At 38.4% G+C, this 27,197-nt stretch overlaps 1 protein-coding gene across 3 annotated transcripts; it reads right to left on the reverse strand.

Annotated features, from left to right (window-relative positions):
* Window positions 1-4,732: 4,732 nt before the first annotated feature.
* Window positions 4,733-26,288, reverse strand: LOC103696959 (anthocyanin synthase-like). Of its 3 annotated transcripts, XM_039123408.1 has the most exons (3): window positions 26,063-26,288; window positions 25,053-25,152; window positions 4,733-5,521 (listed from the first exon to the last, which is right to left on the reverse strand). In XM_039123408.1, the coding sequence occupies exon 3, from the start codon at window positions 5,512-5,514 to the stop codon at window positions 4,954-4,956; it is 561 nt and encodes a 186-aa protein (XP_038979336.1). In that variant the 5' UTR covers window positions 5,515-5,521; window positions 25,053-25,152; window positions 26,063-26,288; the 3' UTR covers window positions 4,733-4,953. The 3 variants fall into 3 exon arrangements, with proteins under 3 accessions (XP_038979336.1, XP_038979335.1, XP_008776918.1); XM_039123407.1 differs by lacking the exons at window positions 25,053-25,152; window positions 26,063-26,288 and adding an exon at window positions 17,880-17,906 and having other exon boundaries at window positions 4,733-5,541; XM_008778696.4 differs by lacking the exons at window positions 25,053-25,152; window positions 26,063-26,288 and adding an exon at window positions 5,956-6,578 and having other exon boundaries at window positions 4,735-5,521.
* Between the last annotated feature and the right edge of the window lie 909 nt (window positions 26,289-27,197).

Raw genomic sequence — 27,197 nt, forward strand, 5'->3', positions numbered from 1 at the left:
AGGAAAACTAAAAGGGGTGAAATATAAAAGCCAAAGGACCAAAACATAATCCTCCCGCGTGGGCCCTTCCACAATCTGGATTCGGAATGATGTGACTTAATTAGTGATAACAACGGCCAGGATTCGTTGGGTGGGGTGCATCATATTGTCGGATAACCTGATGATTTCTAAAAATTATATTATCTGAAAAAATAATTTCGAACAAAAATAAATTTTACCATGTCTAGCTCATGAAAATTTCCAATAATATTTTTAAATAAAAAATTCAAATTATTTATGGCTTACTCACGTAAATACTATCATACTCGCTATTTCAAATATTAAAATATATTTACATGAGTTAATAGATATTTTTAAATTAATTATATATATTAAAAAAATATATTTTATTATAAATAAATGTTGGCATGTTTTGGTATATCAATAAATATATTTATTGTTAGTAAATCATGTGATAGATTTATTGATAATTAATAAATATTTATTATTTTATTTTTGTTAATAGTTAATAATTATTAATAAATATATTAATATATATAAAGATATTTTTTAATAAAATTTTTAATTAATATATTAATATATGTGATATATTAATATAATATTAGCATATACATAGTAATATAATTAATATTAATTGTATAGCATAATTAATACAATTCGTCATAAAATAATAATTTTTAGATTACTTCCGCTTGGGACTCATTTGGTTCGCAGAAAAGAAGAAAAATTGTGGTCAACAGAAAAACAAAAAAAATATTTTATTTGGTTAGAGTTTTCAAAAAAAAATAGATGAAAAAGTAGTATTTCTATATGAATAAGATTTTCATATTTTATAAAAAAAATTATGAGAGACATGAGATCTTTTTTTTTCAAAACTACTTTTAAGCCATCAAAATTCATGAATGAAGTCTTTTCTTTTATTAATGGTATAATAGATATTTTACACAACTTTTTTAGAAAAATAAATTTTCGGCCAAACATAAGCTACTCCAAAATGTACCACTTTTTCATGGTTAACCAAACATATCAAAACCATTTTTTCAGGAACCATATTTCTAGAAATTAGCTTCTTAGAAAAAAAAATTCGATGAGTGAAAATTCTTCCCGCGAACCAACAAATCTTTAGTAATCTAACGTAGAAAAATAAATACCATCTCTACTAGTATTTGCTTTACCTTCACTCTCAGAAAAATAGATATAGGATCTATCATTTATATTATCATCTCTCTCGTCCACCTTTTGTACTACGTATGGTAATCTTATAGCGTAATTTTTTTTCTATACCAATACCCCCAATCAAAAGGGCCTTAAGAGTAAATTACAATAACATTCTAAAATTAAAAGTAAATTATATTTACACCTAATAATTTGAAAAACCTATATTTACTATTTTGAGATTTATTTTTATTCAATACTTTAACCCAGAACTTGACAGAATGTTAGTCAAACCATTAATCTTAAATAGGACCTAAGTAGTATGTCAAAAAAAAAATTTAAAAATAACCAAAATAACCATAAATGACATAACAACCATCCAAGAATATAAAAAGATATGTGCATAAGTGTAATAAACGTAAACCTCAAAGAATTTTTGTAATTTACTTTGATCGAAACGAGATTTGTGTAATTTTGAGCATAACTTGGGGCTGAATTTTTTTTCTATTACATAACTTTTTAATTATGATAGATGCGCACGCGTACAAGCACTCTTTCGACCTAATGAAACATCAATTAACTTTACCTTCCATAGTATATACTATCAATGTTATCTTCTAAAATATTAAAAAAGAACTAGATAGTTAAATTAATTCAAAATTATTGATTGCTAATGAATATCAATCTTTTGCGGCACATTTAGAAAGTAGAAATAAATGGCACTATATATTGCAAGAGTTAACACTTTCAATCAAAACAACATTATTGTAACTTAGAGGCTTGATACCATATCGCAGTTAATAATACCAAAAAGCATCTCAAACTACATATTAGGAATTTGAATAATACTAATGAGAATTTGAATTTCATATTTGTAAATATTAGGATACTAGGTGTTAAATAATTTAAAGAAGACTTGATGGGCAGGTATTAAGAAGATGGGTTCATTAGTAAAACAAAGAAGAAAAGATTACATAATTGACAACCACGCAATATTTGGGATTTAGGAGTTGGGGGCGCAGAGGAAGGTGCCAATTCGGAGATTGAATGTGTAAGCTAATAAAATTTAAGATCGGCATGATATGAAGGTTGAGAAAAATATTTTCACATTACGAATAAGGGTGGCAATCGGGTCGGGTCGGATCATAAATGGGTCGGGTCACATGCAGGTCGGGTCAGAAAATCATAAACCTGAACCTGACCTGTTTATTAAACAGGTCAGAAATTACAACCTGAACCTGACCTGTTTATTAAACAGGTAATCCGACCCGACCCGTTTAACCTGTTTAATAAACAGGTAACTTGTTTACCCAACCCGATCCGATCTGTTTAACCTATTTAACCTGCCCAACCCAACCTGTTTAAACTTGTTTAGACCCGTTTAACCTGTCCAACAGTTAAACGAGTTAAACGGTTTAAACGGGTCCGACATCTAAAACTCGTATCCGACCCAATTAATAAACAGGTTAAACGGGTCGACCTGTTTAGGCTAAACCCAAACCTGTTTATGGCGGGTCGAACACGGGTCGGGTTGGCGGGTCGAATCATATTTTGCCATCCCTAATTACGATATGTACTTTGGCATCTGCCCATAAGATGGTATTCGTGTATGCCTTGTTTAGGAAAGGATGTTGCTTAATAGAGGAATAAAATAGGCTCCTAAGCATGGATGGAGAATGAATGGTTAAAGAATAGTAAGTGTCCATTGATGTAAAGATAGCATCTTATTCTTTCCTAGATTTATAAGAGAAAAGATAGAAATCTAAGTAATCAAGGATCTGAAAAAATGAAACTTCAAAGGAAACTTATTGTCATAAACTAAAAGCCTTTTATTTCATGGGCGGCCAATTTCCTCCATTAGTGACCTTGGAGTTGGAGCCTTGGCAGTCAAACTGAATATCTCGGGTTCCTTATAAATATTCCACCAAATGGATGCAGCAAGGATGTCTGAAAACCATGCCAAACTCTCCAAAAAGAGATGAATATCTTGAAGAATTTCTAGATCTGCAAAGAATATGGACAAGATAAGAACAATTTAAAGCAATTTACTTCCTACCTGGCATGGCAAAGAGCATAATTAAGTTGGTAGACATGGCCAATATCTCATCTTCCAATAATTGACGGTTAAGAATCTTCCTTGGATGCCCACAAATATGAGTGAAGTCCAATAAACCACCAAAATTGATGAATTTATATTTAATAAGAGTTTATAGTGAAGATATTACTAGAAGTGTTCGATCCATATGAGATGAGTAGCCGCTTTAATCAAAAAAAATATATATGCCATTAGAAGCCGATGTCCATAATAACTTGTCCTTGTTGATGGAGGTCTCATCAGATTCAAGACATCCAATAGTTTTATAAATTCATCGAGGGAAATACCAACAATGGAAATGTTAATGCACCTTTTTATATCTTTTTCAACAAAAGAAGCAAAGAAGGACCTATACGTTGGTAGTGCATCATCTACCGATCATTGGATGAAAGGATGAGGATGTAGATCGGTCTTATCAAATTATTTTAAAATTATTTCATATAATTATTTTATTTTATTTTATCTAGTGTTGACAATAATCAATGGTTTGGGAAGAGAGTAAGGCTCACCTTGGTTATCAATAAAAGATGTATCTAAGGGCTCGTTTGGTTCGCGGGAAACATTGCCCTTCCTGGGAATATAATTCTTGAGAAACATATTCTTAGGAAGAGGATGCCTAGGAAAGTATTTTTGGCATGTTTGGTTGACCATGAAAAAGTGACAAATTTTCAAAATGCTTATATTTGGTTGGCCATCCACTTTGTTGGGAAAGTTATGTATAATTTCTATTATGCCCTTAATAAAAATTAGGTCTTTAATGTCTTTTTAATGCTTCTTTAATGCTGAAGGGCCTTTTTGGAAAAAAATAAAAATGGAGTGATTTCCGCCTCACTTTTCCATGTGAAACATGAGAAAGTAATTTTTCATGAAATGTGGGAATCATATTTTCATGGGAATACAACTTTTCTGTCTCTCTCCTTTGAAAACTCCAACCAAACAAGAGGTATCTCATTACTTTTCCGTTGACCATACTTTCCCCCCTTCTTTTTCCGCGAACCAAACGAGCCTTAAGTGGATGATGACGGTTGTGGAGTCCATAAAAACTAATAAAATTGAAGGGCGGGCCTTCCTTTCTTTGTTACTATTTAAAAAAAGTCTTTAAATATTTTGCTTATGACTAGCTCATGGGCTACAATATTTTTTTTACGTATTTTTATTTATCTACATAATTCTACTAGATTGAGCGTTTAAAGTGGATGTAGGGTCGGGAGATCGTGGAAGAGCCACACAGCTGCTCGTATTATCGCCGGTGCTATTGAAGATGGCAAAATTATTTCTAGCATTCGAAAAAAATCTGAAATCTTGTTTTTATAAAAAATAAAATTAAAATTTGATAAATTGATGATAATTTGCCTAGTGTTCTCCAAGATGTATTATTTTTTAATTTTTTTTTGGCTGTATCCGTGTATGCTTGATATGATATTTCCGTTTCAGCAAAAAAATAATAAATAATAATAATAATAATAATAAAATGCATTAATGTGCATTTTTTTAATGATAACTTTAGGTGTCGATTATTTTATTCGTTACAAAAGATCCAAAACATATAGACCACGACATCAAGCAAGCTTCATACATAAGGAATTACGCAAGGACTATCACGGCGGCACACATTGACGTAACTCAAAATCACTGGAAGGTAAAAAACCGATCGACCCCAACGGCTAGACCTTGGACTTCGGAGAAAAGATCACAGTGCAGTCTCACTTAGGAGAAACGAAGTCCTCCTGAGTCTTCTTGAAGAGCTTGTACTGGAGGTGCTGAGCGAAGGTGCGAGGGGGGAACTTGGGGGGCGTCTTGTCGGTGACGAGCTCCGGAAGTGGCTTGAGAACGATCTTCTCCTTGGGAGGCTCGCAGAAGACCGCCCAAGAGATCCGGACCTTCTCCTTGTTGACGAGGCCCCGGTGGAGGATGCTCTTGTAGGTGCCATTGCTGAGGATCTCGAGGGTGTCGCCGATGTGGACGATCATGGAGTCGGGGACGCACTTGGCGGTGACCCACTTGCTGTCTTTGTAGACCTGCAGACCGGGCACCATGTTGTGGAGGATGAAGGAGAGGGAGCTCACATCGGTGTGGGCCTCCACACCCAGGGCGAGGTCAGGCTGAGGGCACTTGGGGTAGTAGTTGATCTTCATCTGGAGCAGGAGGTCCTCCATGCCTCCCAGTTCCTTCTCTAGCTTCCCCTCTTCCAGTCCCAGACCCAGGGAGAGCATTACCAGCATCTTGGACACAACCCCCCTAAGCCGTTCGGCGAACTCCTTCATTACCTCACTGCACCAGCAGTGATATTCCTCAAAGATATGTTTGACAAACAGTGAGAACAACCACGTACGCAAACAAAAAAAGAAAAGAAAAAAGAAGGAAGCATGAATATAATGCACGCAAATTAGTACAACTGAAGGTGGCAGGCAGCTTAGCCTGCTGGTGAAGTCATTTGATGCTTAATTATATCAGAGTCAGAGAGCTAGATAGATTTGAATCTTAATGTTTCACCCATGGCAGTTAAGGCTAGCTAGGGTTCATGCGACCCACTAAGGTGTGTGCTTTAGAAAATGATCCGAATCTCATTTAAAACCTTCCACCTGATTGAGACTTCGAATCCTCCGATTTAGCTGAGGCGTGGTAATCTTTAAAGACGAACAAGAGAGAAAAAATACTTCCTAGAATTCATAGGAAACTCCTCAGAATTTTAAAGAGAGGCTTACACGTAGTCGGCAGGGTGCTTGGGCCAAACGGACTTATCGGCCTTGTCATGCGGAAAGATAAGGTGAAAGAAGTAGTCCTCCCACTCCAGCCTCCCGCTCTCATTATTCGCCAGCTTGCTCCCGTAGCCGGCGATCTTCCCCGTCGACTGGTCATTCGCATACTTCTCCTTCTCCTCGATGGGCAGATCAAAGAACTCCTTCCCCACCCTCCTCACCTTCTCGATGAGCTCCAGAGGGATGCCATGGTTGACGATGTGCATCACCCCCCAGTCCGACGCCACCCTCTGCACCTCCTCCACGCAAGCCCGCCGCACCGCCTCGTCCTCTGAGTCGAACCCCTTGAGGTCCACCACGGGGATCTGGGCCCCCTCCTCGGCCTTCTTCTCCTCCTCGAACGCGTCCCCGAGGTCGAGCCGCTCAGACTCCGGGCGGACATACTCGGTCGGGATGGCCTCCAGCCCGCTCTTTGCCAGGCTCTCCACTCTCGGCGCCGCCGACGCCACCTTGGTTGCCATCACTCTCTCTCCCTCCCTCTCTGTGTTTTTCACACGCACAAACGCACCCTCTTCTTGATCTCTGTTTGGAAGTGTTTGAAGGCTGGAATGCTGTGGCCCAAAGGGGTCGCACTAAGGTGTATATATAGAGAGATCGGAACAAGGAAAACAGATGGGGAGAGGGGAATGGCTGTAGCATTAGCGCATGGTTCTGCCAACTACTCCACCAAACAGGTTTCATGAGTACGTTGTTTGATTTTGGATTTTTTTTTAGAGAAGTGGTTCCAATAGAGAAAAGGGAGAAGGATCAAAGAACAGTGTTGGGCCAGCGGATGCCGGGAGGCACGTAGGGTCTAGATCCCGGCGAAAGAGTGGTGGGTTTGACTGGGCGATAGGTTTCGGGCGCCCTTTTGGGACGCCACCTACCCAAGAGAGTGGGAGCACGTGACCACCAACCGCGCGCTTTCCCCAACGTACAGTCTGCGGCCGTGCTTCATGCATTCGTTACATTTTGCGAAAAGGATTCCTCTCTCCTTCGTGCATTGCTTTTTGATTTTTTTATATTATATTCGTATATATTATGTATGATACTTTTATTTTTAGAAAAAAAAATCTCTCTCTTTTGATATTCAGAATTATATATATATATATATATATATATATGCTTTTTTTTTCAGAGATAATTTTGTCCTTGCTGCTGTCAACTTGGACAGAACCAGGAATAACAGGGGAGAGGGGCAAATGTCCCCTTTGCCCTGGTGAAAGCATACATTGGCCACTGGATTTTTGAGCTTATACAGGACTAGAATCCATTGGTAAACCCACTACAGGACTTCAGAACATAAACATTGCCTCTTCTTCGATCCTTCCATGTTTAACATTCCAACTGCTACCAAAATCCAACCTCCTTTCCTAATCATCTACAGTCATGCCTCTAATTAACCACTTGCAAGGAGCAGCCATCTTCTGTGCGTATGCAGGCAAACTCATCTAGCAAGTGTCCACCATCCTCTATCGCTTCTCACATTGCGAGATACGAGTGTGTTAAGAAACAAAGTCTGACTTTCAGCTAGCATTTTATCATAGAAATTCAATGCACATTTAAAGGACGCATGGGACTATCTTGAAATAGTTAACCGCATTATTGGGGTTATTGGATCATCCCCATTATTTCAAAGGATATTAGTGCATCGAAAAATGTAACTTATTAGTTGGCGTTTCTCTTGGATAAATGTTGGTTGATTTCCTTTCAATTTTGTCCATAGTAATTTCTAGTTCATAGAGTAAATTCTAATGACTAGTAATCATCAATCATGAGATAGGCTTTTAACCAAGTTTATCTCGTTTTAACTGGTGATGTATTGCAATATCTTAGCAAGTATCAACATGTATTTAATCAGTACGTAGATATTCTGACACCATCTTATCCCCTTTTTCTGCAAGACTCTTGACAGGGATATATTGAGACTTTCTAGAAATCATATTATACATATACATATTGAAAAGAGTAATACACAATACTATAAATGTTATCTTACTAGTTAATGTTGGAATATTTCAAAATTCCAATTCTGCCCTTCTTGTCTTTTGCCTTTTGTCTAGTGTACTTCTTTAGTCCCACATTGGAAAGAGAAAACTCTAAAGGTATTTATATAGTATTCAACATTTTAACTTGGTGAAGCAAAGAAAGCAAGTTGTCTGCGCGCGCACGAGCCCAATGGAGGTCCAAGCCAAAATTGACGAATCCGATTCGCAAACGTTTAACCGGGTGCGTCACGCTCAATCATCGAATTTAAATTTTAAAACTGTTTTGTTTTGTCTTTTGGTAAAACGCCGTGTCTTTTAAAAAACGCCTCTTCCTTTCTTTTTTAAACTCTATCAGATCTGAGGATTAAGATAAGAAAAATCTTATCCTCTCTATGATTTCTCGAGGCCTCTGTTCTGTCTTCCCGAGAGCGCGGTTCTAGGCTGTTCGACAGAATCACTGCATCTGCGAGTGTACGCTTGGAGTGATCCAGTTGTTGTATCCTGAAGGATAGGCCGCCATTACCTGCTATATTGAGATTCATTCTCCGAGGGGCGCGATCTATTCTTAAGGACAGTGAAATCACGCCTCAACTGATAAGTTCTTCCTTCTTTCTATCTATTATTTTTACAACAATCTTAAGAATAGATCAACATGGATTCTGCTATGATTACTGCTAGATCAATTCCTAATACTTCTAAGATTGAGAGTTTCAATGGTATGTATTTTAAGAGATGGCAAGAACGTGTTTATTCTGCATTGGATATGCTTAATTTTGCTCGGTATTTAAATCAGTCAAAACCGATAGAAGGGTCTGAAGATTTTGACACTAAATTCAAAGAGTGGGAACATGGAAATAAGATCTGTTGTGGAGTGATTGGTTATACCCCTATTTGATTTTGATGAGCTCAAAGCATTTGAGTATATTTCATGTCATACTAATGAATTCAATCTAGTGTCTCAGGCAAATATATGTGATTTATATTTAAGAGCATCGAGCTTTTGTTCAAGGTCATTTGGCTAAGTACTGAGCTCAATTAAGCCAAAGTCTGAAGCTCGAGTCGACTCCGGAAGATTACGAGTCGACTTCAAGTGTTTCAGAGGTTCTGGCACAAGCCCGAGTCGACTCCGGTACACTACGAGTCGACTCCGACCGAGAACAGACAGAAAGACAGAAAGATGAATTTTAGACCCTGTCGCCGAGTCGACTTCGACGATTACGAGTCGACTCCGATGCTTACCGAGTCGACTTCCGACGGTTCCGAGTCGACTCCAAGGAGTAACAGACAGAAAGACAGAAAAGTGTTTTATGGATCTTGTTACCGAGTCGACTCCAGAAGAATTCAAGTCGACTCCAACGTTTGGCGAGTCGACTCTTAAACAAGCAAGAGTCGACTCTCAGAGGAAAGCAGACTGAAAGGCAGAAAATCAAACAAAGTGACTCTGTGAACGAGTTGACTCTGAGAATACGAGAGTCGACCCCAAGTCAGCCGAGTCGACTCCAAGATGATCCGAGTCGACTCCAAGGCAGTTCAACTCCAAAGGCTCTGAGAGCCGAGTCGACTCCAAGATGATCCGAGTCGACTCCAAGGTAGTTCAACTCCAAAGACAGAGGATCAGTTTTCGGGCTCTGAGAGCCGAGTCGACTCCAAAATGATCCGAGTCGACACGAGAAAGAAATGCAGAAATATAGATCTCTGGAATCCTGAGAACGAGCCGTCTCCAAAAGTGCCGAGTCATCTCCAGATATTGGCGAGTCGACTCCAGGTTTGGCCGAGTCGACTTCAGAACGGGACAGCACTTTAATTCAAATCCTGTACAGTGGGCAAGTCGTCTTCAGTAAAGCAAGAGTCGACTCCAGCAACAGCCGAGTCGACTCCAGATCGAGCGAGTCGACTCCGACCCCAACGGATACATTGTCAGGAGGTGCAGACTGTGCAGAACGGCCACAAATCAGTGTCTAACGGCTAGTTTTCAAATGTGACTGCTTAAATAGCCTGAGAAAACAGTAGTAGACACTAAGAGAGTTACTCCATTTGTGCATTAAGTGTTTTCCATCTACCAAGAGTCTATTGAGAGAAAAGACAAGCAAAAGAAGGAAGAAACGCATTCAATACATTCCTAGAAGTCTTTCTTTCGCATTCAAGGCTCTTTCTCTGACATCAGATTTTCAGTGCACTCAAAGAAGAGACTCAGAGTTCGAGAAGCCCCTTCTTCCTCTTCCAAAATCTGTTTGAGGGCTTCTAACTCTACTCTATTCATATTGGTTAATATTTGCTTATTAAGAAGCTTTCCTTGTAACTTTTTCCAAACTATTATTTACTTGATTCAATCAGGGGATTGAATCAAGGGTTGTAAGGTTTGTTGGTGAGCCAAGGTTAAAACTTTCGATTTTGATCCCGGAAAAATAATCGGATGGTTCTAGTCGGTGAGCCTGTGAAAACCGACCGAGTTCGTTGTGATCTCGCGAAAACAACAAGTTGGGTTGTGAACTTGTAAAACAACCGGCTGTAATCCAAGGGATTATAGTGAATCCCAAGTGAAGCTTGGGAAGTGGACGTAGGAGCAAGGGTTGGCTCCGAACTACTATAAATTGATTTGTATTTGTATTGGCTGCTGTCCTCTCTCTCTCTCTTCATTCACTTCATCTAGTAACTTAACTAGTTTGCTTGCAATAGATTTAGTTAATTACTAATCATAGTTTTTAATTGGTCGAGATTTAATCCAAACCCAATTCACCCCCCCTCTTGGGTTGTCTTCTTGGGCAACAAGTGGTATCAGAGCTGGAGCTCTTATATTAAAAGAGTAAAAGATCAAAATGACAACCCCTTTTGGATCTTCTCTTAGTGAGGGGCAATCCACCAATAGGCCTCCATTCTTCAATGAAACTAACTACACCTATTGGAAGGCTAAAATGAGGATATTTATCCAAGCCCAAGACTATGATGTTTGGAGTATCATAGTTAATGGACCATATATTCTTTCTAACTGTGTAGATAACATTTATATACCCAAGCTTGAAAAAAATTGGGATGATAGTGATAAAAGGAAGGCACAACTAAATGCCAAAGCAATGAATGTGTTATTTTGTGCCTTAGACCCTAATGAATTCAATAGAATCTCTACTTGCAATTCTGCAAAAGAGATATGGGATAGACTTGAAGTAACCCACGAGGGCACGAATCAAGTCAAGGAATCCAAAATAAACATGCTAGTTCATAAGTATGAACTATTCAAAATGGAATCTAATGAAACTATCACTTACATGTTTACTAGATTTACTGATATTGGCAATGGCCTAAAAAACCTTGGCAAAAGTTATACTAACAGTGACCTTGTCAGAAAAGTTCTTCGATCTTTACCAAGGTCATGGAAAGCCAAGGTAACGGCGATCCAAGAAGCTAAAGACTTGAACAAGCTGGCACTCGAAGAGCTCCTTGGATCTTTGATGACACATGAGCTCACAATGAAGCAACACAGTGAAGAAGAGTCCTCCCACAAGAAAAAGGTAATTGTCCTTAAGTCTACTTCTTCTAACAAGAATCCCTCTTGCAGTAGCAGCAGTGAAGAAGAAGACAATGAGGGAGATGAAGATGAGGCTCTTCTTGTACGAAAGTTCAGAAGATTCATCAATCAAAAGAAGTCCTTTCATCAGAAGAGAGGTTCCTCAAGTTCCTACAACAATGACAAAGGTAAGAAAAAGAAAAGTGAGGGAATCGGTTGCTATGAATGCAAGAAGCCGGGACATTTCAGAATCGACTGTCCCTTGCTGAAGAAGGGCAGCAAATACAAGAAGAAGAAAGCTCTTGTCTCTACCTTGACAGACTCCGATCAATCTTCATCATCATCAGATGAGGAACAAGAGGAAAAACAAATTTTTGCTTCATGGCAAATGATAATGAGGTAATATCTGAAACACATTTAGATTTTACCTTTGATGAATTGTATGATACTTTTAATGAACTAATGGATGAATATAAGACAATAAACCTTAAAAATAAAGAATTAAAACTAACTAATCAATCTCACACTCATAAGTACGATAAATTAATTAAGAACAAGAATTCTATCATCAAAGAAAATTTAGAACTTAAAATAAGCAACCCAATGCTAACTCAAAAAACTAATACCTTAATTAAAGATAACGAAAGACTAACTAAGGAAGTTTCAGAACTTAAAAACAGTAACCGAACTCTAAAAGATAACTTTACAAAAGATCTAAATTTACTAAAAACATAAAAACTAAACTTAACAAAAGAACTTGAAAAGTATAAACCTATAGTTGAGAAGTTTACCTTTAGTTCTGAAAAACTAGACATGATACTTAATAGTCAAAGAGCTGTATTTAGTAAAGCTGGCTTAGGGTATAAGCCTAACAACAAACAAAAATTTCTTAAAAACTTCTTTGTAAAAGCTGGAGAAAGTAAAACCAGAAATGCAACTTATTTCCGTTGTGGTAAAGTAGGACATATAGCCAATATGTGTAACCACAAAAATCCTGAAATTAAAAGAAAGATTAAAAAGATTTGGGTTCCAAAAGGAACCAACATTACTAACCTTAAAGGACCCAAGAAAGCTTAGGTACCTAAAATTGTATGATTTCCTTGTGTAGGAGTGTCTTGCAGCCAAGGTCGATAAAAACTGTTGGTACTTGAATAGTGGCTGCTCAAGATACATGACGACAAGGAGCAATTCTTCACCCTAGAGCCTAAAAAGAAAGGTGCTGTGACTTTTGGAGACAATAACCAAGGTCACATCATTGGTATAGATAAAGTACAAATCATCGCTTCAACCTTCGTTGATAATGTACGATTTGTAGATGGTCTTAAGCATAGTTTACTTAGCGTTAGTCAATTATGTGATAGAGATTTTGATGTTTTGTTTAAGCCATCTTTATGCATCATAACCAACTCAATTGACAATGGCTTAGTATTTAAAGGAATTAGACGTGGTAACGTCTATGTAGTAGATCTTAAAGATCTTGCTAAAAATAGTCCTTGCTTAGTAGCTAATGACACTAAGGTTAGTGATGCAAGTTGGTTATGGCACCGTAAATTAGGTTATGCAAGTATGGATACAATATCTAAATTAGTTAAAAGAGATTCCGTGATTGGTTTGTCAAAGCTAAAATTTGAGAAAAATAAAATTTGTGAAGCATGTCAATATGACAAACAATCTAAAAGTTCCTTTAAATCCATAATTTGTGTCTCTACTGCTAGACCCCTTGAACTACTTCACATGGATCTTTTTGAACCAACTAGAACCACAAGCCTTGGTGGAAACAAGTATGGTCTTGTCATTATAGATGATTTTTCTAGATACACATGGGTCATGTTTTTAGCTCATAAAGATGAAGCATTTTCTGTATTTAAGAAATTTCATAAGGAAGTAACCAACTCAAGAAATACTTCAGTTATAGCTATTAGGAGTGATCATGGAACAGAATTTGAAAATCATCTATTTGATGAATTCTGTAGTAAAAAGGGAATAACTCATAATTTCTCTGCACCTAGGACACCACAACAAAATGGAATTGTGGAAAGAAAGAATAAAACCCTAGAGGAAATGGCTAGAACCATGTTGTGTGAAAGTAACCTTCCTAAATATTTTTGGGGAGAAGCCATTAACACATCATGTCATATATTAAATAGAGTTTTATTGAGACCAATTATAAAGAAAACACCTTATGAACTTTGGAGAGATAGAAAGCCCAAAGTAAACTATTTTCATGTTTTTGGGTGTAGGTGTTTCATTCGTAATAATGGCAAAGATAACTTAGGCAAATTTGATTCCAAATCTGATGAAGGTATCTTTTTGGGATATTCTACATCAAGTAAAGCTTATAGAGTCTTTAACAAAAGAATCCTTGTTATTGAAGAGTCTATACATGTTGTTTTTGATGATACTAATGATGTCTCTTCTAGCAAGAGAGTAGCTTTTGATGATGATGCAGGGATACTTGAGGAAAAGATGAATGACATGACATTACAAGAAAATGAACCGAAACATATTGGAGATACATCAACAAACCAAGAGGCAATTGTTGATCATGGGCTTACTAAGGCTTAGAGGTATGCTCATGGTCACCCTAAAGAATTAATCTTAGATGATCCATCTCAACCTGTTAGAACTATAGCCTCTTTTAGGAACTTAAATAATCATCTTGCATTTGTTTCATATTTAGAACCTAAAAACATAGAAGAAGCTGAGAGTGATGTAAATTGGATAAATGCTATGCAAGAGGAACTTAACTAATTTACAAGAAATAAAGTATGAAACTTAGTTGAAAGACCCACTGAATACTCAATAATAGGAACTAAATGGATATACAAAAATAAACTTGATGAAAATAGAATTATGATTAGGAACAAGGCTAGACTAGTAACAAAGGGCTATAATCAAGAAGAATGTATAGATTTTGATGAGACTTTTGCTTCTGTAGCTAGATTTGAGGCAATTAGATTGTTACTAGCATTTGCATGCAATAAAGATTTCAAATTATTCCAAATGAATGTAAAAAGTGCCTTCTTGAATAGGTATATTAATGAGAAAGTTTATGTAGAACAATCTTCTGGTTTTGAGAATCATCAATACCCCAATCATGTTTATAAACTAAACAAAGCACTTTATGGTCTAAAACAAGCCCCTAGAGCATGGTATGAAAGACTTAGCAAATTTCTATTAGACCATGAATTTTCTAGAGAAAATGTTGATACAACTCTATTTTTGAAAAAGGAAAACAAAAATATGTTGGTAGTGCAGATTTATGTAGATGATATTATTTTCGGTGCTACTAACAATCGTCTTTGCGAAGAGTTTGCTGAGTTAATGCAGAGTGAATTTGAGATGAGCATGATGGAAGAATTGAACTACTTTCTCGGACTTCAAATCAAACAATCCAAGGAAGAGATTTTCATCAATCAAGCTAAATACATCAAGAAAATGCTAAAGAAGTTTGATATGGATGGAAATAAGTCAATTGGCACCCCCATGAGCTCATCATGCAAACTAGACAAAGATGTATCAGGTAAATCAGTTGATCAAAAGCTGTACAGAGGTATGATAGGATCTTTACTGTATCTTACAGCAAGTAGACCTGATATTATATTTAGTGTATGCATGTATGCCAGGTATCAATCTAATGCTAAAGAATCACACCTAATTGCAGTTAAGAAAATTTTTAAATATCTCATAGGAACAAAAAACATAGGTCTATGGTACTCTAAAGAATCAAGCATAAATTTAATAGGGTACACTGATTCATACTTCGCTGGTTGTAAACTTGATAGAAAAAGCACCAGCGGGTCTTGTCAATTTTTAGGAGAAAACTTAATTTTATGGTTTAGCAAGAAACAAAACTCGGTTGCACTATCTACGGTTGAAGCCGAATATGTTGCTGCCGGGAGTTGTTGTGCTCAAATTTTATGGATCAAGCAACAACTTGAAGATTATGGCATTAAACAAGATAAGATTCCCATAAATTGTGATAATACAAGTACCATAAATCTAACTAAAAATCCAATTCAACACTCAAGAAAACATATTGAGATAAGACATTACTTCATAAGAGATCATGTGTTAAATGGTGATGTAATGCTTGAATTTGTTTGCACTGATGATCAACTTGCTGATATCTTCACAAAATCCTTGAGTGGAGATCAATTTTGTATTCTTAGAAGAGGGTTAGGAGTGATTGATCCATTCTTGTGATACTCTCCTCTAATTGATTGATTTTGATGATTAGCTTATGTTAGATATAGGATTTCTTATCTATGGTCATCAAATCAGATCTTAAATCTTAGATATTTCTATAACTATCTCCTTTGGCATGGTAATAACAAGTTTTTTGGTTATGTGCCAGAGTTCGAGTTGACTCAAATAGATTTTAGAGTCGGCTCGTGGAGGAGTCGACTCGCACATATTTAGGAGTCGACTCGAGGTCGAGTCGACTCGCGACATACCATAGTCGACTCGAGGTCGGAAATCCGATTTTTAACCCTAATCGAAATGTTTATTCCTCACTTCTATTTTCGGCCGCCACTGTTCCAAAACCCTAGAGTCGTCTCCGACCCGTTCTAGGTCATCTCCCTCGAGTTTTCTTCCATTTCTCTTGTCCATCCCTCGATTTTTAGGTCAAAATGCCTAGGAAAACCGTTGTCCCGAGCCGGAAGAGACCTCTCTCCGTGAGCGGCGCCGAGGTGACGGTCCAAGGCACGGAACGAACCCGTGAGGCCACCACCTCCGGTTTCTTCCCCGCCTAGGCCGATTCCCTCACGTCCGTGCGCCGGAAGGGCAGTCTCTACCGGAAGAAAAGTCAACTTTGACTTCCTCTCCCGGAAAGGGTTCACCCTAGGGCATCATCTTAGGGCTCAAGGGTTAGAGTTGTTTTATTCGTTAGACCTCCCTACTTACCCAGGATTAGTTAGGAAATCTTATGGGACTGTAGCCCGAGGTAGTGGTGGTATCCTGAGAACCGTAGCGGGTGTCCCTGTTTTTATCTCGGAGGACTTCATTGCTCGAATCCTCCATCTCTTCCGAGAAAGGATCTTTCCCACTCATCCCCATGATAGGACTGAAGTCCTTACGGCCGTCTTAGGGAGCCCACCTCAATCCCCAATAGAGAAGGTGTTTGCAAATCAGCTTTCAGCTGAAATGCGGCTTCTCCTAAGTATCATTTCTAGGACTCTCTTTTCCAAAACAGGTAGGTTTGACTTCATCTCCGAGAGAGACCTAGCATTGATGTTCCACATTCTCCAAGACACTCCCATCAACTTCCCCAAACTTATCTACAAATATATCTGTGAACCCCTAGATAAACCTAGATTGATCTCCCTTATGGCATGCTATTCACACTCTTCTTTAGGGAGTTAGAGGTCCCTATTCCTGAGGGGGAACCCTCTCGTTCACTTCGTAACACTGATCACATGGGTGAGGGGACTCTCCACAGAATGGGGTTCCATAAAGTCGACAATATCTAGGTTAGAAAAACTTCTTCATCCACACCATCCGACCCTACCACTCATCACTCACCTAGTCCTGATCATGACCAGGACCACTACATAGCTCCTCCCACTTTTTCTTCTACATCTGGTCCATCATTCCCATCCACTTCAGCTGGACCCTCTACTGCACCACCACCTCAGCAGCCCCTGGAAGTTCGGATCAGCTCTGAGCAACTCCGGGAGATGAGACAGGAGATTGTGAGGGAGCTGAGAGATGACTTGTTGAGAGAGCTCTGAGGTCCACTCAGTACTCCCTCCTCTGAAGTTGTTCCCTCCTTAGCAACCGTGTCCAAGATGGTTGCAGACCTGAAGGAGGAAATCTACAACATCAGGAGCCTTGTCCAAGCTCAATATTGGAATATGAGTGACGTAAAGGATGACGCGAGGAAGATGCGAGATAGCATCAGAAATGAACTTGGTAGCCAAAGTCAGGGTGCAGAAAGGCTAGCACATGCCTTGATCTCCAAACTTGACACCCTCCAGGAAAGTCTGATCCAGTTCACTTCGATACAGTCTAGGGCCACCTCGAAAATTATCGAACAACTAGGGAACGTCTCTGAGGGGCTAAGCATGGTCATGAAACACACTAGACTGAGTACGGGAGCCACATCCTCCACTACAAAGAAAACCTAGTGTATTTTTATCTGATTTTATGATGTACAGTCCCTTGAGAACTTTTTCTGTTATGTAATCACACTTGTACTCTAATCTAACTTTAATACAATGAGTAGAAATTTTCTTTCAAAACTGTGCAATTTGAGTTCTTATACTTTTCTGTGTTTTGTGCCTTTTTGCTATGATGACAAAAAGGGGGAGAAAATATGATGAATTGAAATGTAAAGGGAATCACTAAAAAGAAAATCCTTAAAGCAAAAAGTAATTTGTTCTTAGTGGATTCGATACCTCGAGGCTCATTATCTCTCTGTTGGGGCTCCTCAAGGAGTAATCTGCAGAATCCATTCAAGGAATATTCGGAGATTAGTTGAATCATACTCAAGAACAAATTGTCAGATTTTTTCTCTGAAAGTAAGAATTTAAGCTCAAAAGCTTCAAGACATTAAAAAAAAATTCAGAGAACCTAAACAAAATTGAATGCATATGTTGAGGGGGAGAATCTGAAATCTTAAGAAAGCAAATTCATTAAACATATATAAGCCAAACAATTGATTGCATGATATGAAGGCTTATATAATTTCAAATGAAATGGAAAGCTTTAATTTCAGGATTTACTGATTCATACCTTTCAATTTTGGATAAATTAAATGACTAGACATATGAATTCATTTCAAAACTTTACTATAAATCGCCTTTTGGTCGAGTAATTCACTTTACAAATACTCAATGTTTTGTCATCATCAAAAAGGGGAAGATTGTGGAGTGATTGGTTATACCCCTATTTGATTTTGATGAGCTCAAAGCATTTGAGTATATTTCATGTCATACTAATGAATTCAATCTAGTGTCTCAGGCAAATATATATGAATTTATATTTAAGAGCATCGAACTTTTGTTCAAGGTCATTTGGCTAAGTACTGAACTCAATTAAGCCAAAGTCTGAAGCTCGAGTCGACTCCAAGTGTTTCAGAGGTTCTAGCACAAGTCCGAGTCGACTCCGGTACACTACAAGTCGACTCCAACTGAGAACAGACAGAAAGATAGAAAGATGAATTTCAGACCCTGTCACCGAGTCGACTCCGATGCTTACCGAGTCGACTCCCGACGGTTCCGAGTCGACTCCAAGGAGTAACAGACAGAAAGACAGAAAAGTGTTTTATGGATCCTGTTACCGAGTCGACTCCAGAAGAATTCAAGTCGACTCCAACGTTTGGCAAGTCGACTCTTAAACAAGCAAGAGTCGACTCTCAGAGGAAAGCAGACTGAAAGGCAGAAAATCAAACAAAGTGACTCTGTGAACGAGTTGACTCTGAGAATACGAGAGTCGACCCCAAGTCAGCCGAGTCGACTCCAAGATGATCCGAGTCGACTCCAAGGCAGTTCAACTCCAAAGACAGAGGATCAGTTTTCAGGCTCTGAGAGCCGAGTCGACTCCAAGATGATCCGAGTCGACTTCAAGGCAGTTCAACTCCAAAGACAGAGGATCAGTTTTCGGGCTCTGAGAGCCGAGTCGACTCCAAAATGATCCGAGTCGACACGAGAAAGAAATGCAGAAATATAGATCTCTGGAATCCTGAGAACGAGCCGTCTCCAAAAGTGCCGAGTCATCTCCGGATATTGGCGAGTCGACTCCAGGTTTGGCCGAGTCGACTCCAGAATGGGACAGCACTTTAATTCAAATCCTGTACAGTGGGCGAGTCGTCTCCAGTAAAGCAAGAGTCGACTCCAGCAACAGCCGAGTCGATTCCAGATCGAGCGAGTCGACTCCGACCCCAACGGATACATTGTCAGGAGGTGCAGACTGTGCAGAACGGCCACAAATCAGTGTCTAACGGCTAGTTTTCAAATGTGACTGCTTAAATAGCCTGAGAAAATAGTAGTAGACACTAAGAGAGTTACTCCATTTGTGCATTAAGTGTTTTCCATCTACCAAGAGTCTATTGAGAGAAAAGATAAGCAAAAGAAGGAAGAAACACATTCAATACATTCCTAGAAGTCTTCCCTTCGCATTCAAGGCTCTTCCTCTAACATCAGATCTTCAGTCACTCAAAGAGGAGACTCAGAGTTCGAGAAGCCCCTTCTTCCTCTTCCAAAATCTGTTTGAGGGCTTCTAACTCTACTCTATTCATATTGATTAATATTTGCTTATTAAGAAGCTTTTCTTGTAACTTTTTCCAAACTATTTTCTTACTTGATTCAATCCTCTGATTGAATCAAGGGTTGTAAGGTTTGTTGGTGAGCCAAGGTTAAAACCAACGATGTAAGGGTTCGATTGTGATTCCGGAAAAACAATCGGGTGGTTCTAGTCGGTGAGCCTGTGAAAACCGACCGAGTTCATTGTGGTCTCGCGAAAACAACAAGTTGGGTTGTGAACTTGTAAAACAACCGGCTGTCATCCAAGGGATTATAGTGAACTCCCATGTGAAGCTTGGGGAGTGGACATAGGAGCACGGGTTAGCTCCGAACCACTATAAATTGGTTTGTGTTTGTATTGGCTGCTGTCCTCTCTCTCTCTCTTCATTCACTTCATCTAGTAACTTAACTAGTTTGCTTGCAATAGATTTAGTTAATTACTAATCATAGTTTTTAATTGGTCGAGATTTAATCCAAACCCAATTCACCCCCCCTCTTGGGTTGTCTTCTTGGGCAACATCTGTAGGCACACAATTCTGAGTACACTGTCCAATGAACTTTTTGATGTCTACTGTTCATACAAAGAAGCTGCAAAAATTTGGAAAAATCTGAATAAAAAATATGTGTTAGAAGATGCTGGAGTACAGAAATATGCTATAGGAAATTTTCTGCACTTTTAAATGTCTGAGAATAGGGATGTGTCATTCCAAATCCATGATTTTCATAGGCTGGTCACTGATCTTAAAAATGAAGACTTAATACTTTAAGAAGTTTTCCTAGCCGGCTGTCTGATTGAAAAATTACCGGTGTCTTGGAAAAATTATAAAAACAGCATGAAACACAAAAGAAAACATATGAGTCTTGAAGATGTTATTGTTCATATTAGAATTGAAGAACAAAATCGAGTCAGAGACCGAGAACAATTGGCCAAGGAGATGACTTCCAAAGCCAATGTAATAGTCAGCAAACCAGGTGGGTCTCGTTCAAAGTCCAAGAAGCCTTATCTCAAAAATGATAAGAAACCTAAGTTCCAAGGTCCTGGTTTTAAAAGAAAAGGAACTTGTTTTGTTTGTGGAAAATCTGGATATTATGCTAATCAATGCAGGTTTAGAAAAAGGAATGATATATCTGCTAAACCAAATGCTAACTTGGTGGAGACAGATATTATTGCTGCAGTTGTGTCTGAAACCAACATGGTTATGGGAGCAAAGGACTGGGTGGTAGACTCTGGGGCTACCAGACATATTGGTGGCAACAGGAGTGCGTTTACTTCCTACACTCCATTGAATGAAGGCGAAGAACAAGTGTTCATGGGTGATTCGAGACCCTCGCCAGTGGTTGGCAAAGAAAAAGTACTTCTCAAGCTAACAACAAAAAAAGTCCTTTCCCTGAATGATGTGCTGCATGTTCCTAATATCCGTTGGAACTTAGTACCTGTTTCTTTATTAGAAAAGGCTAGAGTTAAAGTATATTTTGAGTCTGATAAAATTGCAATGACTAAGAACAATGTTTTCATTGGGAAGGGTTATTGTAACCAGGGTTTATTTGTCTTGAATGTAACCGAAACTATGAATGAAAATGCATCATCTTTTGCTTATTTGATTGATTCTGTTGATGTATGGCATGGTAGATTTGGACATGTTAATTTTTCTTATATCAAGAAAATGAAAGACCTAGGCTTGTTAAATAACATTACCTTTGGAAATGTGAATGATAAATATGAAGTGTGTGTAGAGTCTAAATCTACTAAAAAGAGTCATAAGTCAATAGAAAGAGAAACTGAATTGCTTGGATTAATACATTCTGATTTAGGAGATTTGAAACACACTCCAACTAGAGGAGGAAAAAGATTTTACATAACCTTTATTGATGATTATTCTAAATATACTAAGGTATATCTACTTAGGACAAAATATGAAACTTTTGAAAAATTTCAGCAATATGTTACTGAAGTAGAAAATAAATTTAATAAGAAAATTAAAAGGACTGATAGAGGAGGAGAATATGAGTATAATCTCTTCAATAAATTTTGTAAAGATAAAGGTATAATTCATGAGATTACCCCACCATATTCTCCTGAATCTAATGGAGTTGTTGAACATAAAAATAGAACGCTAAAAGAAATGATGAATGCTATGTTAATAAGCTCAGGAGTATCTCTTTATTTGTGAGGAGAAGCTATTCTCTCTGCTTGTCATATTCAAATAGAATACCTTATACGAAATCTGGTAAGACACCCTATGAGTTATGGGAAGGTCATGTACCTAACCTTATATATCTTAAAGTGTGGGGGTGTTTGGCTAAAGTTCTATTACCTGAACCAAAGAAAAGAAAGTTGGGACCTAAAACTTTTGATTGCTTATTTATTAGTTATGCATTAAATAGTGCTGCTTATAGATTCTTGGTATTAAAATGTGAATCCAATATTATGGAACCCAACACTATAGTAGAATCTAAAAATGCTGATTTCTTTGAACATATCTTTCCTATGAAACTAGGTAAAGAAAAAGTTGACTCTCTGCCTCATAATAAACAAGAAAAGGAGGCACATGAAAATTATGAAGTTGATTTAAGAAGAAGTAAAAAAACTAGAAAAGAGAAAAATTTTGGAAATGACTTTTATACTTTTCTTGTTGATAATGAACCTCAAACTTATAAAGAAGCAATAACTTCAGCTGATGCACCTTTTTGGAAGGAGGCTATTAATAATGAAATAGAGTCTATTATGTCTAATCATACATGGACCTTAGTTGATTTACCTCCAGGTGCTAAATCAATTGGTTGTAAGTGGATTTTTAAAAGAAAATTAAAACCTGATAATTCAATTAATAAGTTTAAAGCAAGATTAGTGGCGAAAGGATACTCACAAAGAAAAGATATTGATTATTTTGACACCTTTGCACCAGTTTCTAGAATTTCATCTATTAGAGTACTTATTGCATTAATTAGCATCCATTCATAATTTAGTAATTCACCAAATGGATGTAAAAACTACATTCTTGAATAGAGAATTAGATGAAGAAATTTACATGGAACAACCAGAAGGTTATGTTGTTCCTGGTAATGAGCACAAAGTTTGTAAATTAATAAAATCCTTATATGGATTAAAACAAGCACCTAAACAATGGCATGAAAAATTTGATAAAGTACTGATATCTAATGGCTTTCTAATTAATGAGGCTGATAAGTACGTTTATAGTAAGGTTGTTAATAATGTTGTTGTGATCATATGTTTGTATGTTGATGATATGCTTATAATGGAAACTGATCTGAATATAGTTATAGATACTAAGAAATTTTTGGCTTCTAATTTTGATATGAAAGATATGGGTGAAGCTAATGTAATTCTTGAAATTAAGATAACAAGAAGTTCTAATGGACTTATGTTATCACAAGAACACTATATTGAGAAAATTTTAAGAAAATTTGAACATTATGATAGTAAAGCCGTATCTACTCCATATGATGCTAGTATACATTTAAAGAAAAATAAAGAAAATGGTATCTTACAAATAGAATATGCTCGCATCATTGGTAGTTTAATGTTTTTAGTTAACTGCACTCGTCCTGATATTGCTTATGCAGCAGGAAGATTGAGTAGGTATACTCATAATTCTAGTAAGGATCATTGGAGTGCAGTTCATAGAGTACTAAGGTACTTAAAAGGAACTATTAATTATGATTTGTTATATCGTTGATTTCTAGCTGTACTAGAAGGGTATAGTGATGCAAATTGGATCTCTGATTCAGATGAGATGAAATCCACGAGTGGATATATCTTTACTCTTGGTGGGGGTACAGTATCTTAAAAATCATCCAAGCAAACATGCATTGTTCGGTCTACGATGGAGTCCGAGTTTATTGCGCAAGTTCTGAAGCTGAATGGCTTAGAAATCTTGTGGGGGATATTCCATTATGGAATAAACCAACACCTTCTGTGTCTATTCTTTGTGATAACCAAGCTGCTATATATCGAGCTAAGAATAAAGTTTATAATGGAAAGAGTAGACACATAAGGTTGAGACATAATATTGTAAGGCAGCTTCTTGATGATGGGATTATATCCCTTGATTTTGTAAAGTCGGAGTTGAATTTGGCCGATCCTCTGACAAAACCACTAGGTAGAAAACTAGTGAGTGAAACATCGAGGGGGATGAGACTAATGCCTATATCGAAGTCAATAACGACTGTCACGCCCCGAACCCAGCACCCGGGTCCGGTACGCGACCGGCCGCATGAGCCCTAGAGCAGTGCCCTAAAGATCATGCAAGGCCTATGATTAACAAAAATTCTAATAAATCCACAATTAATCTAGTAATTCAAATAGAGCAGTCCGACATGTCCAAAATAAACAAATTAGTTCATTTACAAGCTCTTCAAATGTTCATCGACATCAAAGAAGGATAAACAACTAACTAACTAATGACTCTGGTGCTCGCACTCTGCGCCCATCCCATCCAAAACTATGCATCCTGCAACTCTGGTAAAGAAAAAGAAGAAAAGGGGGTGAGCTTTACAGCCCAGTAAGAATCCCTACACATCCATACCAACACAATAATAATATGAATTTGAAAGCCACGACAAATCGATGCACATTTCATGAAATCATAAACCGGCTATCAAAAGGCTCGAATAATCAATATAAGTATGTACGTCAAATATCAATGAAAGTCCAACTACGCAAGAATGATATAGCATACGATAGCTCATAAATCTTCATTAATGTTTTCAATGCTTTTTCTTTCCATTCTATATTAACTTGATCCGGATCAATTATCTTTCCGACTTTGGGCCAAATCCCGGTCACGTTTCCAGCCCGTGACAGGGCAAACCAATAGTATCACACTTAGAGCCTGTGACGGGCAAACCAACATTGTCACACTTAGAGCCTGTGACGGGCAAACCAACATTGTCACACTTAGAGCCTGTGACGGGCAAACCAATAGTGTCACACTTAGAGCCTGTGACGGGCAAACCCATAATAACGAGACGGCCCAAAGTCAATGTTCATTTAATCAATTTCACATCCACACATCAATCCCTTTTATTTACTTTATTTCCGGCCTAGACTAACCATGGTCACGTTTCCGGCCCGTGACAGGGCAATCACTATAACATGGTTAGTCCATACCACCACATCCATAAATTCAATTATGTAAGTATAAGTTATACACATACAAGCATCCATCACACTACCAACCACAAGCCAACACGATCAAAATATAATTAAATATAAAACTATTTTGCTTTGTCTGGATCATAGCATATCAAACATATATAGTGCAAAAATATGTATATCATGTAGGATTGGCGTACAAGGATTCTTACAGAGATTGTAGATTGACACAAACACAGATCCGGATCACAACCTACAAGCTGGGGTGCTGAGTCCCCTGGTCAAAATCTCCTGGCACCGCTGACTCCTCCCCTACAACATCAATTACAATTTACAAACTAAATCATTTAATATTTAAATATTCTAAACCATAATTGACATTTACTATGGGGTCCATCTCCAGATCCCCAAACATCTCAATTCCTCCAATTCTAGGGCAGTCGGGGTGGCCCGACTCCCACTCTTGTACCACCAGCCTATGTCGTCGTCCGCCATAGCCGCAACCACGCCGCGACGATAATCGGTCCCGGTGAAGAGACCAAAAGAAAGGATGGACGAGAGAGAAGGGTTCTTCCTCCGCCTCTTTGGTCCAAGGGCAACAGCCAGGGTGGCTATGCCCTCACCTTCCCCACCCTCGGCCACCATTGGCCGAACCAGCGCCGGCCACCCCTGCTGCAGTCGCCGGCGATGGTGGCCGGCCAAGACAAAGAGAGGAGAAGGGGTCTCCTCTTCCTCTTCTTCTTCTTTTTCTTCTTCTTCTTCTTCTTCTTCTTCTTCTTCTTCTTTCCAACCGACACTGACCCCTCCCCCTTCCTCCATTTCTTCCACGGAAAGGCCACCGTGATGGTGGCTCGGCCTTTCCCACCCCACCCGACGGCAACCCAACAGTCCCCCGACCGCCATTGCCGCCGGCGATGGTCATCCGACGCGAGGAAGAGGAGGAAGGGGCGGGATCACGAGGAAGAAAGCCTCGGATCCGCCATCCCCCATCTCCATCCAAGCCTTCAGTCCCTCACCAAACTCCATACAAACTTGATCAACGCCCAAGTACCATGGATCCCGGCCAATCCCGACGGCCGGCGGTGGCAAAATCCGGAGGAGAGAGGCCGAAACAGGGTACCCCTGTTTCGGGCTCTTCTCCGACGATTCTCCGACCAAAACCCCCACAACACCACCCGAAAAAACCTAGCAAATGAAACGCAAGGGAAAGATCCACGCTTACCTCAGTCCGATGGGTGTTCCGGCGGCCTTTCCGGCGAGGAATCGGAGGAATCGAGCTCGGCTTCTTTCTTCTCCCGGTTTGTGGATGGTCTTCACCGAAGGAAAGGAAGCTGTGGAGCTTCCCCCACGGCCGGCCGGATCCTCTCCGGCGCTCGTCTCCTCCGGCGATCAGCTCACGCCGCCGCCGCCGCTCTCCCCTCCCCTTTCTCCTCTCTTCATCCACGATCGTGCCTAGGGCACGATCGTATAAAGAGGGATGGGCCCGGTCTTTTCGGGCCGGCCCATCTCTCTTTCCTTTTTTTTTTTTTCTCTTTTTTTTTTCATGGGGTATTACATACTCTCCCCCTTAAAAAAAATTTCGTCCTCGAAATTGACTTACTTGAAGCCTCAAACTTTAAAAAATTGCATCCGTTATATCATCCCTGAGATCTCAAGTAGTCTCCCTCTTGGAGTACCACTCTTAAGATTTTGACATACAAAAATCACAGCATCTCAAAACTTGATCCTTTTTTTTTCTTTTCTTTCTCCCACATCATTCCAACAAATAAGAGATCCATAGAATCAACAACATTCTCCTGAAACTAACTCAAGTATTTCATCATAATGCCTTTTAGATCAAATATTAATGATCTTAACCAGTTTTAAAATAAGTCAAACCACCATACTTCCGCTGCACACTCTGATTTAATTCATTAAATACTCTAAAGCCTTTAAATGATTTATGACCGATATACCGCTTTGCACTAGGAGTAAGAAAATCCAAATTTCAAAACTTTAGTTGAGTAGAACCTCCAGATCTCTCTGTCCTCAATTTATGTAGAGTATACTAACCATAACTAGCACTCAAGCCATTAATCATGTTTAAGGTCACTACATGATCTTCACAACCATTTTAGAATCCAAAATATCTAGGTTTAATTTAAAATAAATTAACCTTGGATTTCCTCCGCAATTCGATTAGACAATCTACGTTGATCCTTTTTTTTTCCAAAAAGATTTTCTTCAAATTCAATGGATTAGAGGCCATTGAGCCAATACACTATGATTAGAAATTAACTCTATCGATCTCCTGATCTTCCTTCACCAAGATTCTTAACATCCATCAACAATGCCATATATGATAATTCATGTAAGCA

This window comes from Phoenix dactylifera, chromosome 2 (genome assembly GCF_009389715.1).
Source record: "Phoenix dactylifera cultivar Barhee BC4 chromosome 2, palm_55x_up_171113_PBpolish2nd_filt_p, whole genome shotgun sequence".
In the NCBI taxonomy this organism is placed as follows: domain Eukaryota; kingdom Viridiplantae; phylum Streptophyta; class Magnoliopsida; order Arecales; family Arecaceae; genus Phoenix; species Phoenix dactylifera.